Below are 17,528 nucleotides of genomic sequence, written 5' to 3' on the forward strand. Positions count from 1 at the left end.
AAAAGGAAGAAGAAGATAAGAAGAAAGATCCAGTGAATTGAAAGAGATATGTTCATTAAATCAAAATATTCAAGACAATCATAACAGCGATCCTTATTTTTGTATTTTTGAGACAGATTATCTTATAAAGAGTGAGGAGACTTGCGATAAACCTTATATCCTAATGTTATCTGAACATATTTTTGTCTCAGGCACAGCTGCTAAACCACACGCTGTGCGTGCAGTGCATTTTAAAAATAGCATTATGGAGTAGTAGAAGCTTTTCTCAGGAATAAACATAAAGTCCTGATATCTATCGGCCAGTATTAGCTCAGATATATATTGGGCACCTGAAGAAGCTGCGAATACAATATTTCTTACTGTGTTGAACATCTGCAGTGCTGAAACTCACATTTTCTTCGGAAGCCTCTCTGGGGATTGTCACTAATGTAATAACAGAGCTGACAAATTGAGTTCCTTTTATTGCATCGAGCCACAATGGCAGTGAGTGAGCGTGTCCTTGACTCCATGGAATCACAGGTGTGAGCCTGAGGATGTGTCAAACCTGCATGCATGCAAGGCTCAGGAGAGGCAGCCCAGCAGCTCCATATTAATCAACAGCTTGTTGAGGTGCTGGCCATACCTTCCTCCTCCTCCTCCTCCTCCTCCTCCTCGTGCACCTTCACGCCCTCCACTCTTATCCTCCATTCTTTGGTGCAGCCATAGCTTCCTACATCCATCAGGAGCCCAACGCTAAAGAATAATTTACAGAGGTTACCTATTATTTCAACGTTCTGTCCGACATTGTCACAGAAGTGAAGAAAACGTAACAATTTCAGTTACGAAGATGTGAAAAAAACTTTCGTAATGTGACTTTTGGCTCAGTCCGAACAACCACATGTATCTAGCTTCCAATTACAAGAATCCAGTCGAAGATGCAGAGAAAATCATTTTGGCATGTGAAACATGCAGGGTGAATCTTCCACATTTATGCACTGCTGTTGGCTGACACAGTTACTGGCTGACCTACAGAATGGCAAATAACTGATTTACTATAAATGAGAAAACATGCTACCATAGCTACCGGGTTTGGATAACTTATTTATTGAGCAGACCATCAATCATTTTTCTTTCGAGTGGATGATTAAATGTATCTAAATATATTTGTGCAAATTGAAATCTCAAGTCATATATATTTAAAAACGTGAGATATTTTTATTGAAAAGAGAATGAAAAGTCACAGAACAATTTCCACACTTGTTGATTGTTGATTTACAGTACAAAGTTCAGAGTATCAGGGAGGAGTAGAAAGTGACCAGCCATCCTTCTTGTTAAGCTCTAGCTTTATGTTTTGACTTAGGGTATATGAGTAGAACAGTAAAACCACTGAAGATGTGCAAATAGACACAGATATTGATACTTTCAATACCACCTGTTCCCTCTCAGTCATCCCCATCACACGTTCGGAATCAACAATTACACCAACAGTGATTATAAACTTCTTCAAAACTTTTTGACAGCTCCAAGAGGGTTTAGATTTTAGAAGGTTTGGATATTAAAGTTCATCAGTTTCGCATAGCACATTTTATTAATTCTAACACTGATCGATCTCCAGCTTGGAATCGGGAGGAGCTGGAGCCGACCACAAATTATTCAAGACACACACCTCAAGGAAATTTAGAGTGATCCATTTGATCTGAAAAGTGTGAGAGAAAGTTGGAGTGAGTAGAGGGAACCCTCATACACGGGAGAGGATGGAAGCCTCTGAATCAAACCACCACACTACTGGGGATCCCTTATTGATCGAATTGACCGGTGAAGAAACATGAACTTCCAAACTCAATGTTAAAAGGTGGAGAGTTCACTGAACTGTGTGCTGTGTTGAAGGCAAAGGCGGTGCACTGCAGCACAAGATATGTGTTGATGCAAAACGGGTGATAAAATTCCCATTCATGCTTTCATTTAGGGCCCAAGAGGCAGAGCGATGTACAAACAGATGACAAGGATTTTACCTCAAGGGCTCGGAGCCAGGCAGCCCACGCACACGAGGACAATGCACCATTTAAACTATCCACGGTTACAACTGCACCATAATGAAAGCCTTCAGGGACACAAGCCTGGAGTGCAAGTTCACACTCTGTATGTGCACGACTTACACATTTCATGTCATATACAGAATTCCACTATTCTGCAGGGGGTTTACATTCCAGCGTGTGCAGTTATTGCTATCAAAAAGGGAACAGAGAGTAAATCTTTAACATTTTCAGTCATCTGGATTTTATTAAATTCAGGTGGATGATGTAAGTTGTTTATGGTAAAAATGGGTTTTGTTGAAGGTGGGATTTGTGAATATGCACATTGGGGTGCAAAAAAAGTTCACAGAGGAAAGAAATGAGATAAATGTCTTGTTTGGCTGCAAAAACAAAGCTTAATATATCAGTGAAAGATAAGGCAAAAAAATTAAGAGAATTAAAGAGAATGAGTTGAATCGTGTCATGGTCGATGTGCAGTTAGACCCAATTGCAGAGACAGAAGCAGGATTGATGATTGAACAGGTTTATTCAGTGCAGGAAACCCACGAGGGCTGCAGCTTCGCAGCAGCACCACAGGTTAGCTCGAGGCGAGGTCTTGGTGAGACCGTGGCAAGGTTGTGGCGTGACGAGGTCCTGGCGAGATGAGGTCGTGGCGTGGCGAGACAAGGCAAGAAAAGTCAAAACAAGGCAAGGCAAGACAAGACAAAAACCTCTGCATCAGCAAGGGAGCCTGGTAAGGGTAAGGATCGGCCAAGGAGCAGGTGGCAGGGGGAGGTTTGTATAGGCAGGCAGAGGGGCAGTCCCCAGGTGAATGCGATCAGCAATCAGCGGGACCCAGGGAGACTTCGACTGCCTTCCCGACCAGGGTCCTGACAAATCGGGCTGAATTTAATTTCAAATCTTTTTCTTTTTTCCCGTAGAAAACCCAAAAGTATTTCTCATTCTTCACTGAAATAGAAGTAAAAAGTTCTAAAATTTGCTAAAAAAAAACCCAACAACTTCATTTTGTTGCATTTTTCACAACAGCTTAAACCTTTGTCCGGTGATTGGGGTCATAGTCACTTACATGTTTACACATGTACATAATGTGTGTAGATAATCATTAGGTAATACACAGATGAAATTTAAAAAATAAATAAACAGATATGACTTGATAGAAAACATTGGTTCAATTTCAAACTTTCTTATTCTTTTACTGAATAGTCTCCAGAAGCTTAAGGAAGTGACATCTTATAAAATGTGATTTGTGGTCATGATTCACTCCAAACTCCATTAAAGGACAGACACCGCCACCCCCAGCAAGGCTTCCCTTCGAAAGAGAGTTTTCCTTTCCGCAGTCACTTTTGCTTGCTCATGTGGAACTGTTGGGTTTTTATCTGTAAAAGTGCTGAGACATGACTGTGTTGTCTTTGGCACTATATAAATAAAACTGATTGAATGGTGGGTTGAGTTTTACATATTACAATGTCATAACTTAAATGAAAGTGCATAATGTGAAACAATATTTACATTAAATGATTATAATTAATTTAAATATCATGCATTTAATTATGTTTTGTAAAATAAAAAAGTAATGTTTATTTTAAAACCGATACATTCTTGCCAACTCCTCAGTCAGGAATGTTCTAAATAACTTCATCTAATTTGTGTAGCTGTTCGCTTGAAAGAAGGAACCATATTGGTGTAAATTGATGGGGATACCGCCTTAGAGCTCGGTCATTCAAAGGCAACTTTTAAAGGGAAGTACAGACATCTGTTGGCATACATTTATTGTGTTTTATTATTCTTTTACAAATATAGAAATGCTATCGTACAGTTACAAATCAAATTTTGATGGCGTCTTGTCTCAAAAGATCACACAGCAACATTTCAGTAATTTAGCTTAATGTAGAGTTTCTTGTTTGTAATTTATTCTGTAAAGTGTCCATTTATTTAATTAATCATATAATCAGCTTTATAATAAATAATTGAACATGAATCTTAAAGTTCCATTAAGAGGAGATCCAAATTCTTTGACATATTTCAACATGCTTTTTTAAAGTAATGCTGATAAAGTAATGTAATAGTTACTCTGTCAAGAAATTGGTTACTTTTTAAAATATTGTAACTCAGTTACTTTGTTGAAGTCCCCAAAGCACTTAACAATGTAAACTGCCTTCACACACCAGTGCAGGCGTTTGGCATGCAAGGCACTCAATACATCCACAGGGGGCAGTTCATTGTTCAGTGCCTTGCTCAAGGACACTTAGACATGCAGACAGGGGGAGACAGGGAATCGAATCAACAACCCCCCAATAGCGGGATGACCACTCTACCACGCTAAAACTTGAGCTGGCACACGCTGAACAGCTTTATTATTTGTTCTTCAGGTAAAAATTTGACAGAAAATTTCAAATGAAAAAAAAAGTAACAGAAAACAAAAGAAATCATCACACTCAGTCTGGAGTTAAAACAATATATTTGGTCTGACATTGTTTCAATACTCTGACAACTAGATGTTATGAGTAGAAGAACTTAAAAGATTAAAAAAAAAATTGTTCCAAAATTCCACTTCCTTCAACATTGATGTTCCAATCTCTCCAGTTCTTTAACAGAGCTGCACTGTGAACACAATAAATGATTTTAAAGATTTTAAGTGCCAATGGCTTCATGAACCCACGAGGTTATCCACTGGATTAAGATCTAATTTGAAAAAGAATAGACGTCAGTAAAATGCCTTTCATGAGTCATGTGGGAGTAATTTCACGTGCTTAAAGTGTGACAATAACAGTTACGACAGCTCTGCTCTGTCACGCAGATCATCGGGACCGTGGATTGAGGAACTGTGAAGTCAAAAAGGTTACAAAAGAGAAATGACTGTGAAAACGTCCAAATGACACAATGACTCAGTGCAGATTTCAGCCCCCAGTGTCCACTGCCTTCAGATCTGACAGTTATGACTGTTTGCACACTAAAACTGAGGACACACTTCATAAAAAGCCTAACAACCGACGTGAGATACTGCCGTTTTGCTCTGCGCTGTACTGACAGAGCGTCTATACACATTCAGAGGTTTAAAACATTTCATTTAACATCTAGAATGGGACCACTCTGTCATATGGACTGTACTTATGATGCTGAGGCAGACCGCTGGTCGTCTCAAGCTGTTCAGTAAGAGAGCTGTGATTCCATGTTGTAATACTGTGATCAGCTCGCTGTTCAAATGACAATATAAATGTGTTGCTTTTGTGACGATTTGCAAAATGAGCACTCAGGATGGCTTTCTATTTTTGATTTGAGAACTCACATCAGCTTCTGGAGGAGGACGTAGGTTGATGAATAACTTCGCTGATGTAGAATAAATTATTACATCTGTTCAAGTTATTACATCTTCAGTTAGGTTTTAAGTTTTTTTTTTTGTTTTTATTGAAAAAGCACAAAGTAGTTTTAAAGACACAAAACTGGAAATGAATTCCAGCTTGAGGAGAGTTCAGTGTTTTCAGTAAATCTAAACAAAGAGGAGTTGCAAAATATATTACGGTACTTTCATCCTGCAAACAGGGAGAACACATCTTACAGGACACACGTAAACATGTACAGTGCCGCATTTGTCGTCAGAAAAAAAAAAAAAAAAAAAAACTTCCGGGTAAGAAGTAAAAGCTGGCTACTAAAAATAGCAGGTCTAACAACAGCAACACAGCATGGGCCTGGTGGAAGCACATTATTTAGCAGGAAAGTGCCAGCTCAGCAGAAAGCACCGCCAGCTTTGAACTTAATTTGAAATTAAAGTGTTTAATTATGCCACATTTCTCGCTTGAACACAAACCGATCACGACTGAGGAGTCTGCTTTCAGTGTCGCACTCTGCAGAGGGGTACCTGCAGAAAACACACGTCCAACACAAAAACTGTAAAACTGCGTCCCTGTGCACTGCAATGCTGCACAGGAGGTGTGAGGAAAGGCGGTGTTGTCCGGCGCCCGCTGCGCTCAGTATGTGCGGACTCCCGGCTTGCTGTCCTGGGCCTGGTTGAAGGGATTTGCCGAGGAGGTGGACTCATCCTGGTTGTCGATGGACTGATAGGCGTCTCTATTTCGCGATACGGAGGGGAAACCTGCAGGGAACACAAAAGATCTTAAACACACACACACACGCACATATAAAACACCCCCCAGGCAAATATGTCATATTTATTCATGTGTAATCATGGCTCCTGTTTGCCTGGACTACTGTTTGTCTTGCATACTGTATGTGAAATGTGTTTTCATATGGAAAAAAAAAAAAAAAAATCCTTGAAAAGCTTCCAAACTCAAATGTTTGTTCTTGGTCTTTCACACTCATTTCCCCTTCAAAAGCAGACTCATAACACAGTTGGGCAGATTTGTTATCTCGACTTAAGCATCTGGCTGCCTCTGGATAAATATACCCTGTGCCTTTGGAAGCAATTTCTCCCAGCATATAGTAAACACTGCTCTTGATGAATGTTGGTTTGAACAAACATAAAATTCTATTTTAAATTCTACTTTGAGTGGTGCAAAAAAAAAAAAAAAAAAAAAATGCTGCTTCTTTCATCGCCGGTGATTTTAGAACCACCGCTGTCTGACGGGAGAGTTTATCCAGAGGAACTGTGGACGGCGGTAGTCAGGTGATACGTTTTCTTTTGGGATAGTTGTACGAAAAGTTAATGCAGACAAGATTCTGTTGCATAATGCATCATGTAAACATAGTAAATATGGAATTATATTAGGCTAAAACCATCTGAAATGTTTTATAGGACTGAATGTGCCACAAAACGCTCCCACTCTGACATGGTCAGAATAACAATCGCATGTTTTTAGAGGTTCAAAGTCCACTCTCCTACCTCTGCAAGAATGACTGTGACAACCAAACAAAATACAAATCAAACAAGCCATTTACATTCAGCGCAGAGGGTTTGGATTATGTGCTCAAAAATATAAGCAGGTTTTTCTTAAAACTATTAAAAACAAACAAACACCTAAATTAATTAATTAAGTCAAACAACCAATAAATGGCACCAAGTTAAGTTCAATCAAGTGTTTGCATATAACCAGGTCACACTCATTGTCTCATACATTGAGTTTAATTAGGCTGATTTTAGGATGTGTGCCACCGAGCAGCTCTGCTTTAAATACATGCAAACAGAATACAACTGCACAAATGAGGTATCTGGAGACTAAAACTCTGAATTAAACATACAGTAGATGCGGGACTTGTGAAAACATCAGCACATATAATGCTAGAGAAGCAAAGACAAACAGTTTTACAGGCAGGTATGAGGAAGATGATGACGATAAACAGATGGCAAGAGACATGACTAAAGAGATGTGAACTACGACGTGAAAGACAACAGAAAATTGACAGAATAATGATTGAGAATGAAATATCCTGCAGCTTGTTTGTTCTGCAGCTTGATTTGCAATCTTACTTTCATCATGGAAGGGGGGTGAAAAAGGATGGATGGAGCAGAGAAAAAGCAAGAGGAGGGAAGAAGAAGAAGCAGCCGGGGATCAATAGCGGCGGGCAATAAAGGCACTGTCAGCACTGTCCGTAGTGCATCGACTGTCCACAGAGGTCTCTAAGTCTGAGAGGTCAAAGATCAGAGAAAAAAAAACAGACAAATGATCAAATCACAAGAGGAAAGAACAGAAAACAGCATGGATATACAAAAACAAAACAGAAGACAGTGGAGTGTGTCTCATGGCGAGGTCACACACACACACACACACACACCAGGCTGGGTTCAAATGAACAATTGTTTCTGGCGCGTTGGTGTCTCCACTGCGCTCAACTCCAGTCATTTTCAAATAAGCACAAACAAAAAAACAAAAACCGGCTGCAGAAATGATGTAATCCTGTAGCAGATGGAGGCTGTCAAACTTACTGTTGTGCTAAAACAGTCCAGTGACAGAGGGACGTGTAAAAATGACAAACAAGACAAGGGGAGGGGGGCAGGATCAAAACAGCACAAACCAAGAAGTGACAAGCAGAAAACGACAGAGATGTGACAGCAAAAGCAAAATGGCATCAGCAGTAGATCAGAGCGTCAGGTTCAGTTCCTGAAAACATGCTGAAGGCTGTGAAGACCATGCAGCTACAGAGGCAACAGGCTTCGTCCACAGAAACACTGTAGAGGAGAGGATTTTTTTCTTTTCACAAGAAGCAAAGTCTACAATTAATCAAAGTGATTATTTTCAGGATGTATCAAAATTTATGGAAATATTTAGAGTTTTCACAAGTTAAAATCTATTATTGACTGTTTATTTCTTTGAGATCAGACTAAATGGCCACTGATCACTGCTTGTTTTATATTTTACAGCTGCTTGGTTAGTTTGTAGCTGATAAAAAAAAAAAAAAGGAAATATACTGGTGGCAGCAGTTCCACTTATTGCATTTACATTCACAGTTCCCATTGCTGTTGGTGTATCATTAACTTACACGGCCAAACATTGCAAGTACAAAGTACACAATATTTTGTTTTATCCAGCTGATCACAGTACAAGTATGAATGTGTTCTAAGTTTGACACATATGCTGCAGTTTAGCGTTTTGGAAAAAAAGGTTGCACAGAATTTCAGTTTCCTTTACACTCACTCTGGCTTTTTTTTATGTTTGACCAAAATTATTCACTCTATGTTCTGTTATATATTGTTGCAACTTATATTTTGTTGCTCGTCATCCACAGCAATGCTGTGTGTTTGTCTAAACAACACAAAACATTCGGCGTTTTTTAACCAACTAAAAAGCATCAATTCATCTATTGTGCTCAACTGCTTCAGTACGCTACGAGATTATCAAACCGCAGGACCCTTTGGTCACGCCGGCTGTGTTCAAACTTCAATGGAACAGACCGGAACGTCTGAAGATGTCTGCGAGCTGCTTTTCAGACAGACGCCGTTCACTTGCTTGTTGAGCACCAGGATTATCAAAGTGGAGTTCACACTTCCAGAAATAGACCGCACAAAAAGCAGGGACGACTCCGGGGTTTGTTTTAATCAGAATGAACATGACAAGTGTGAACACACCCTCAGACGGCCATTTCTAGTCTTGATCCAGATACTCTGCATGATACCAACCCGCCTGAATATATTACACTTTTACAATAATTAAAGAAAAACTACTTCATGTAGCATACATAGCGTTTAGGACTGTAAGTTTATATGCTGAAGAGAAATCCTGAAAATATCTGAAATGACAGATGCTGCTGTAATCACCACCGGTCAGATTGGAAATGTAACCACACAAAAACTATGGAAATGAAACAACTTGGTGAGAACATATCGGGTTTGGCTTTAAATTGTACAGGCGGCTTGACATAATGAGACACTCAATTTCAGGCTTTTTTGGAGGCAATTTGAAAGTTAAACCGAATCCATAAACGCAAACCACCATAAAAAGGCCTGAACAGCTCCCAGCATCAACAGTTCACTCACACACACACACACACACACACACACCTGATTGTCTGATTCCCAAAGCGCTCTGTGCAGCAGGGAACCATATAAATGCCAGCAATGCAATCAGGCTGCAATTAAAACAGACATTGTCTGAAGCTAACATTTAGCTGCTTTCATCAGTCAGTGCAAAGACTAATGGCTGTACCTGCTGTGTCAATGTGGCAGAATGGCAAAACCACGGAGAGAGCACATTCATCAATATTCAATTATCCTTCAAACGGTCGGGAGATGTTCTTTGTCAGCTGCACGTTTGGGTTGCCATGCAGGAGTAATTTCATTACTTCTCCCAGTCTGCAGTCAAATAAATGAACAATTTAGCTGATAATATTCTAATAGTATGCACATAAGGCCAATTTTTACTTTCCTGTATTGGCTTCTGGTCTGTTTTAGTGATGATTTGATTTTGCTGTTTACTTTTCCACAGTTCAATCCAGGAATGTCGATTTCTCCTGAGCTTGGCTGCAGCCTCAGAGCCTCAGATCCTCGCTGGCTGTGCAAGAGGCAAGCTGAAACTAAAATATGACCAAGCTTCTGCTCCCAAAGCCTGTATCCTTTGGAACGGATTGTTTGAGGAGAGAAACCTGCAAAAACACATTTAAGGAAGGGAAGGAAAAAAAAAAACACTGCAATTTTTATTTATTCAATAAAGCTGAAGTGTTTCGGAACGGTCTCGAGCATTTAAGTGTCCACTCCACCTCACAGCTCTGCTGGATTTCTAATGGAAAACCTCTCAGAAGAGTAAGTTCAAGCCTCCAAATCAATGTCCTCACGTGGCCCATCGAAGTGAATCCTTGAGAGTAGCCAGCGCACTTACCAGACACACTTTATAAGAATGCCTGTACTGTTAGAAAGAATGTTTTTAATCAAATTATCACATGAATCCAATTGTAGCAGCAACACAAAACCCATTTCTTTGGCCCTTTGACTGTCTTTTGATATTTTGTTTGTTCCTTTTCACCCGTAAAGCAATTTATAGCTCTGCAGTTTCACATCCCTGCTGTCCTATTTCTGTGCCATCATGACAGCCTGCATATGTTTAATATGTTCCTTGATGCACTATAAAGTGGCGGCAGGGATGACACACAAGTGCTAAAAACAACTCATGGAAAAAGGGCTTCTTCGCCCCGCTTAGACGTTTCACTGTGTTTAAAGTCTTGTGACTGTAGCTAATTAGTTTGACGGAGGAATCATCTGCCAGTGGTTTAACGCACAGTCTTCCCAGTTTGTGCTGCGCTTGGCATGTCTTTTGAGACGAACTGCATGAAACAACTAGGGGAGGGTGCAGACGTGCCTCTGGAAACATGCGACAGACCATACCATGTGCTTCAGTCACACTTACATCTGTAGATCATTTCTGCGGGAAGCCAATTTCTCACTGGTTTTGAATTTACACTTATAACAGAATGTATGCATACAAGATGTGTGTTGATAAATGATTGAAGTGTGCGATTCAGAATGGAAATAGGAAGCACTGGACATATAATTTTTTTTTTTTTTGCTGTATAAATTCCACATATTAAAGTGAAAAACGTGTGATCTGTACTCGGGAACAATCACACCGGACTCACCAAAGTTGAAATTGTAGTCGCCTCCTCGCTCGCGGTACATTTGGTAAACAAAAAAGCAGGAGGCGGGTTTGAGGAGCAGGTTGAGGATGGCCATTCCGGCGCTGAAACGAAACGCGTCACGTCCCCTTTCCGCAAACTCATTGACGGGGTAATAGATCCCGAAGTGGATGATGTCGGTCAGTATCGTGACGACCATCCCCATCAGAAACTGGAGCGAGAAGAAAGGAAGAGGACACACATCAAGAGGGGAGTCTGTAGCTGAACTGTCCATCCATGGTTTGGACGCAGTGACCGTGGCATTTAGGGGAATGAACGTCTTGTTTGTTTGATGTTGATGAGTTTGGGTTTAATCATAGCGTCCACCACACCACTTGGACTTTGTGTGTGTGCTTTGTTTTTACAATGAAGACATGAATACAGTGCTGAGTATTTGAAATTCAGACTCTGAAGGGTGTTTTTGCGCGACGGCACATTGGAAAAGACTTCTCAACGTGCCAGATGACTCTGTTTCTTTAGACTGCTACAGTGTAAAACATTGTTTGGCTTGTGATTTCAGGGTTTCTGTGAAAGAGGACACATTCCTCTTGAAACCAAAGTTTCTCTTAAAGCAAAAAAAAACAACTAATTCTCACATATCAGTGGACACATTGTTGTGTATCTGTCAGTCAGCCATCTTTGAAAAGGATCACTTTCCTTTAACAACTGAATTAAGTAGATGTAGAAGTGTTGATGCCTCATTGCAGGACAGTTCCTGGCTAAATCAAATCAAACCAAAATGAATGTATGCAGATCAATGTATGAATGAATGGATGTTCTCCTGTGCCTACAGTCAATGGTAAAAGTAGAGAAAGCGTTATGTGATGCCGGCCCCCGCTGCAGCCGGAGAACTAAAGGCCTGAAAGGACTGCTCGCAAATTGTCCTAGATTCCACACACAAATAGGTTATCACGGATGCACAGCGCTGCGTCTATAGTTAGGCTCCTGCGTGTGTCACATGATGTGAAGATTGCGTGAAAAAAGAATTAAGGCAAAACACTCACCATGAGCACCGCATCAATCGAGTCCCTCTGCGCAATCGCCCACACCCCAACGGCTAAGACGCCAAAGTTGCCCCAGGCAAAAGACTCGGGCAGCCACGCCATGCTTCCCCTGAGGAGAAGACAGTTTCACACAGGTGAGACGTTCACGCCTGATCTTGGAGTGACGGAGTGTCTGGCTGTGTGGGACGTGAGGGTGCGGCGGGGAGACTGGACGGATGGAGACGGGGAGAATGTGTGTCAAAAGAGGAGCTAAATTCCTCAGGTTTGTGGAGAGAAAAAAAAAATTCACACTCACCACACTGTGAGCAGCCAGTGCACCAGCACTATGGCCTAAAACAGAGCAGAGAAGAGATCGTTCCATTCTCAAATGAATAAAGGTTTCCCCTGTGGTCTCAGATTAGTTTTGTCATGGTTGATCAAACAAGCCACAGACTGAGTTACTACAGTTTTCTACAGCAAATGTTTAAGTTACATGTTGTCTTTTATCTTAACCATTTTTGGGACACAAAGTGACTTGATTCACAAAATCACTGTGAATGCAATCCACGACAAATGATCAAATCAAGTAATTAAATGATGCTGAGTTCCATCAATTTGAGTTCACTGACAGTAAAATTAAGCAAGAAGCATGTGATCACATTAAACATTTAGTTGGAGTTTATAATTAGAAAATATAATTAGAACAAAAATATTACAGTATGAGCCCCTTGATATACTTTAATCTTTGAGGGTTTCATTTTCCATATTTTTCTTTTCCTTCAGCAAGTCAGTCTGGATGTCAACTGGAGGAAGTTAATAAGAACATTTATTGCAAGACAACGAGCACACCTATTGGAAATGGCATTTAATAAAGCTAATGAAATGTTTGTTAACCAAATATTTATTGTAATAAAGTTTGTTTTAAACTATGTTTCAATGAGCATTTGCTTGATGTAATCATCTAATCCATTTAGTTCTATGAACAGTGTTCATTCTTTAATCCTAAATCCCCTCTAACATGTTTTATTCCCTTGATAATGATGTATTGTCTAACTTTGTGAAAAGCAACTGTTCTTCGAGATCTGTGAGCTAAGTAGAGGAAGCTGGTCACACCACAGAGGAATTACCAATGAGAAGTGGAAGAAAAAAAACACCCCAAAACAACAGCTTCCTATAACAGATTAAACCCCGCGTGCAGTGACATTCTCTGATAAAACATTAGGAGCAAGCCTCACCTTCAGATTGATGGCAGGGATTTCCATGATAGGCCGTCTGGTCTCCAGCAGCTCCCCCTTGATCCGACTCGTTTCAACTTGTTGAAAGACTTCATGAAAAGCTGAGGCGGCCTGTGTGTGTGACTGTGTGTGTGTGTGTGTGAAACCCCTCCTCCCCTCAGCTCAACCTGCAAACGCGAGCCATGTGACTGCAGCCTGACCGCCGCCATGTGACTCCCTCCAACATGACCAAAACATTTCTGCAACAGTTCACAATTACTCATTCCAAAAGTACTGAAATCTTTTCACTGGTTACTTTTTTTTCAATTTTTATTTTTAATTGTCATTCAGTTTCATCCTCTGCACCTCTTTAATCAACTCAGACCTGCACTCCTGCAGTCACCAGTCCACCACAGACACAAACATCTGTTTTGATCTTTTTTTTTTAACTTCAAATGCATTATTTTAGATTGTGAGAAGAAAACTTAACACAAGAGGGAGAAAATGCAAACTGCACAGGGAGGCCCTCCAAAACAGTCCAGTTATCTTTAAACCATTAATGAGGTAAGTTACCTCAATAAAGATTAACTTTTCTTTTAATGCAATGCTAATTTAAACATCTGCGCTTTCAATCATAAGTCAAAAGTGAGACATATTTAGATTCCCATGAGCACATTATGTTGAAAGACAGTGTCATCCAAATACAGCAGAGGGAGGCAACTCTGTATGCATGTTTAAAACGTCTCCATCCTCCTGCATCTCCAAACTGAATGCAGGTGTTGCCATTGAGCTTTTCAAAAAGCCAGATAACGAGCCTCTTATTGCCATCAGGTGTGCTGCAGAGACCTGAAACATGACTGAAATCCAGAGAAGATTTCCCAACTTTTCAGGGAGAAATAATGACAACTGTGTAATTTTGGTGAGTTTTACACTTCTTATTCTAGATCTACATGATAAAAAACTGTTAATTTAAGCCTCAGAAAGTGGAAAAAAAAGTCTTAGTGATGCACTCTGATAATGTCAGTCTGTGTGAGTTTGTCAAATAATCAATACAAGGTCTGATATTATCAACTGCAGGCTCTCCTGCTTTGCATGGCAGCGGAGTTTGACAGAAACTGAAGGATGAACGACCAACATGTGGAGACGTCAGCTGATGTTGAGCTGAAACTGTGAGTGCATTTCAGGTACAGTAGAGGCAGGTGAGTGCAAACAGAGAGAGACAGCAGCTCTGCAACTGTTTTTACAAACAAATGTAAGAAGTAACTGGCACATAGAACATTTATTGACAACAACTTCATTTGTTTCCCCACAGTAATCAGCTACTGCTTATCAGTGTATCAACTGAATTTTACCTAGATATACTTTTACACAGTATCACAATACATGTACATAATTATTGTGTGTGTGTGTGTGTGTGTGTGTGTGTGTGTGTGTGTGTGTGTGTGTGTGTGTGTGTGTGTGTGTGTGTGTGTGTGTGTGTGTCCTTTGTACCCTCACTGAGATAAAAATAAAATATCTACAGAAGATGGATGAACGGATGGAGATGATCCATTTTTATGCCTCAAGTCTGGCAGATGGCTTCTGTAGGAGCCAGTGTGAACCCTGACCTCCGAATGACCTCTGACCCCCGTGGCAGCAGATTTCTCCCTCTAATTGAAGCGTTGAAGCTTTAAAATCTCCCAGAAGTGAATTTGGGAGCTGTGTGGTGTGGAGATGTGATTAGACTGTGGGACATGTTACTGAGTTTTGAGCTAAAATGTCTTTAACCAGATCGATCACTGAGGAAAGCTTCAAATTTTGGTGAACAAAAACACTTTAATTTTACATTCTGACCTGAAGAACTTAGTGTTTTACTCAGTTTATGAATATAATGTTAAACAGAGTTGTTTTCTTGAGTTCATTTCGATCCGTTATGTCCAGATGATTTATGATCGGTTTTAGCTGAAGTCTCGTGGCTCTTTGTTTGTCCTCATGTAAAATTCTCCTCAGTGCCGTAAGAGTTTCCCTTTGAGAGTCCGCTGATTGAGAAGTCGTTGGATTAAGACATGAACTTTTCGAATTAATTTCTTCCATGAAGCCTGGAGAGAAGTGGAGGTGCCGCTGTTTCAGCTGCAGCCTGCCGGGACGTGGTCGTGCGTAATCTATCACTTCGCTGGCGGCGGGCCAGGTTTCACCAGGAAGCTCCGCCGGGGCGCTCTGTCGGGGGCCAGGACCAAAAATAGATCACTGCTGCTTGTATTCCGTGGCCCCAAATCAGGATGGCAATCTCAGTTCCAGGAAGCTCAGGAAAGCAAAATCAGTTGTAACTTTCTAATATTGACATGGATGAATTTTCAGGGTGTGTGTGTGAGAGTGTGTGTGTCCAGGTCCAGCTGATTTGTCTTGCTTTAATGTGTCATAAGCTTTGTAGTGTTGGGGCTGGTTGTCGTATATTACAGGCACATAATTATTATTATTCATAAAAAATTAAATTTTACTGTTAAGATTATGTCTTTCCAGCAGATTTGTGGCACTGAGTCTGTTTTAAAAGGTGCTCATAGCGCTTGCAAGAACTATTAATTATATAACTTAATGAATAGGCATGGATGAAAGCAATGGGGTATTTCTTTTATCATATCCTGTACATGAGGACAGTATTGCGGCAGATAGCTCTGCCGATGGATTGGGTCAACATCCAGTCAGAAGGTTGGTAGTTCAAACCTTCATTTTGGCCTCTCCATGTGACAATGTTTCCTTGGGAATGAAAGTGAACCGCAAGTTGTTCCCAACAGTGAGCAAGCATGTTGCATGGCAGCCATCAGCGCCGGTGTGAGAGACTGTTTACTGCTGGATCATTGGGACAGATCGTGTAAAGAGAATTGACTCTGCCAAGTGATGAATGTATTGTATGAATCAATCCACTGCCCACAACGAGACTGTATTGCACTATTTGAAGTAAAATCCATGTTTTTTTTCTGACAGATTTAACATTTAACCGATTGATTTCTTTTTAACATTTATCTTTTTCTTTTTGGAGGCATTTCCTCTTTAAAATTCTGGAAATTTTCCTGAATTCAGATCCACTTCGATTCCAGCGATGATAATATAGAGTATACTGATGGGATGACCATTACTGGACAGTTGGTATTGGTCTGTGAGTCCACAGTTACCCTGACCAAAGCTAGAGAAGCAGTTGAATGTCCAATTGTCCCAACTATCAAGTATTCATCGGGATTTTTTTAAAACAATTTTCTGAACAAAGTTTAAACCAAAACAAAGAAAACTTTCAAAACAAATGGATTGCAGCTCACAAAGTACTGGTTTTGAAATATGTTCAAAACGTTTCGACGTCAGGAGGGAAGCCAAATGCCATAATTTATACGTGCAATCCATCAAGAAGTGATTTTGTCCCATTTGTATTGATCCTGAATGTGTGTGGGTGATTGCCTGTCTTGTGATGGACGAGTCGTCTCTCTTGGCCGTGCTGCCTTGAAGGCAGGCGGCACAGCGAGCAGCAAGCTTTACACCACATCACACTCGTCGTTTTACTAGCAAGTGTTTAATAATCAAAACAAAACTGCAGAAAAAAATACAGCGGCGAGACAAATGTGAGAGTACAGAATAAATAAAACATTTTAAGACACGTAAAACCGGAGGTCAAACAAGCATCTCTGTTTTTAATACTACTGTTAAGCACATTTGAAAAATGACGTCAATTAAAAAAAGGGCCATTGGAAACTGAAAAACATTCATATTTACAGCGTGGGGCAGCAGACCGGTTCAAACTTTTACAAATATCATTACGGACAAGTTCAGCTCAGCAGCCCAGAGGCTTCATCTGGAAGAATGTCTGGACCGTTCATGTGTTAGTGGCACTCAAATCAATCTGATCTGTCTCCAAGCAGAAAGAAAAAAAAAAAAGAAGATTGGACTGAAATAATACAAAAAAAGGTGGGAAAAATCAGTAGTGTTTTATTCAGATCAACAGCATGAAACGGAACCAAAATGTAACATTTACTTGAATTAAAAGCAATAACTAGAACGTAATATCCGAGTGACGTCTACAATTGTCGTCGATCATGTACTATAAACAAATCCACCAAAAAAAGAAAAAAAAAAACAACAGAACTTTTCTCAAAGCACCTTTTCCCTGAACAGTTCATTTTAGAGTGGGCCCATCGAGGAAAGTCTCTCTTTCTGTGAAATAAAACTGAATTCACACTGATTAAATTCTTAAAGCTGTTGAGTCACTGGCTGCTTCCCACAATACTAAACTCAAACTGTAT

General features: G+C 40.2%; 1 protein-coding gene across 1 annotated transcript; it reads right to left on the bottom strand.

Annotated features, from left to right (window-relative positions):
• Positions 1-5,387: 5,387 nt before the first annotated feature.
• Positions 5,388-13,404, bottom strand: agtrap (angiotensin II receptor-associated protein). The gene is made up of 5 exons (XM_030092067.1): positions 13,285-13,404; positions 12,366-12,400; positions 12,071-12,179; positions 11,031-11,238; positions 5,388-6,102 (listed from the first exon to the last, which is right to left on the bottom strand). Exons 1-5 carry the CDS (start codon positions 13,309-13,311, stop codon positions 5,978-5,980), a joined length of 504 nt encoding a protein of 167 aa, XP_029947927.1. The 5' UTR covers positions 13,312-13,404; the 3' UTR covers positions 5,388-5,977.
• Between the last annotated feature and the right edge of the window lie 4,124 nt (positions 13,405-17,528).

This window comes from Salarias fasciatus, chromosome 5 (assembly GCF_902148845.1).
Source record: "Salarias fasciatus chromosome 5, fSalaFa1.1, whole genome shotgun sequence".
Classification (NCBI taxonomy): domain Eukaryota; kingdom Metazoa; phylum Chordata; class Actinopteri; order Blenniiformes; family Blenniidae; genus Salarias; species Salarias fasciatus.

Excerpts from the sequence above, each read along its gene's own strand:
- agtrap (XM_030092067.1), bottom strand. The coding sequence starts at position 13,311 with ATGGAAATCCCTGCCATCAATCTGAAG. Across the intron at positions 12,401-13,284 it reads TCCCTGCCATCAATCTGAAG|GCCATAGTGCTGGTGCACTG; the intron begins GTGAGGCTTGCT and ends GCTCTGTTTTAG. Across the intron at positions 11,239-12,070 it reads CGATTGATGCGGTGCTCATG|TTTCTGATGGGGATGGTCGT; the intron begins GTGAGTGTTTTG and ends TTCTCGCTCCAG.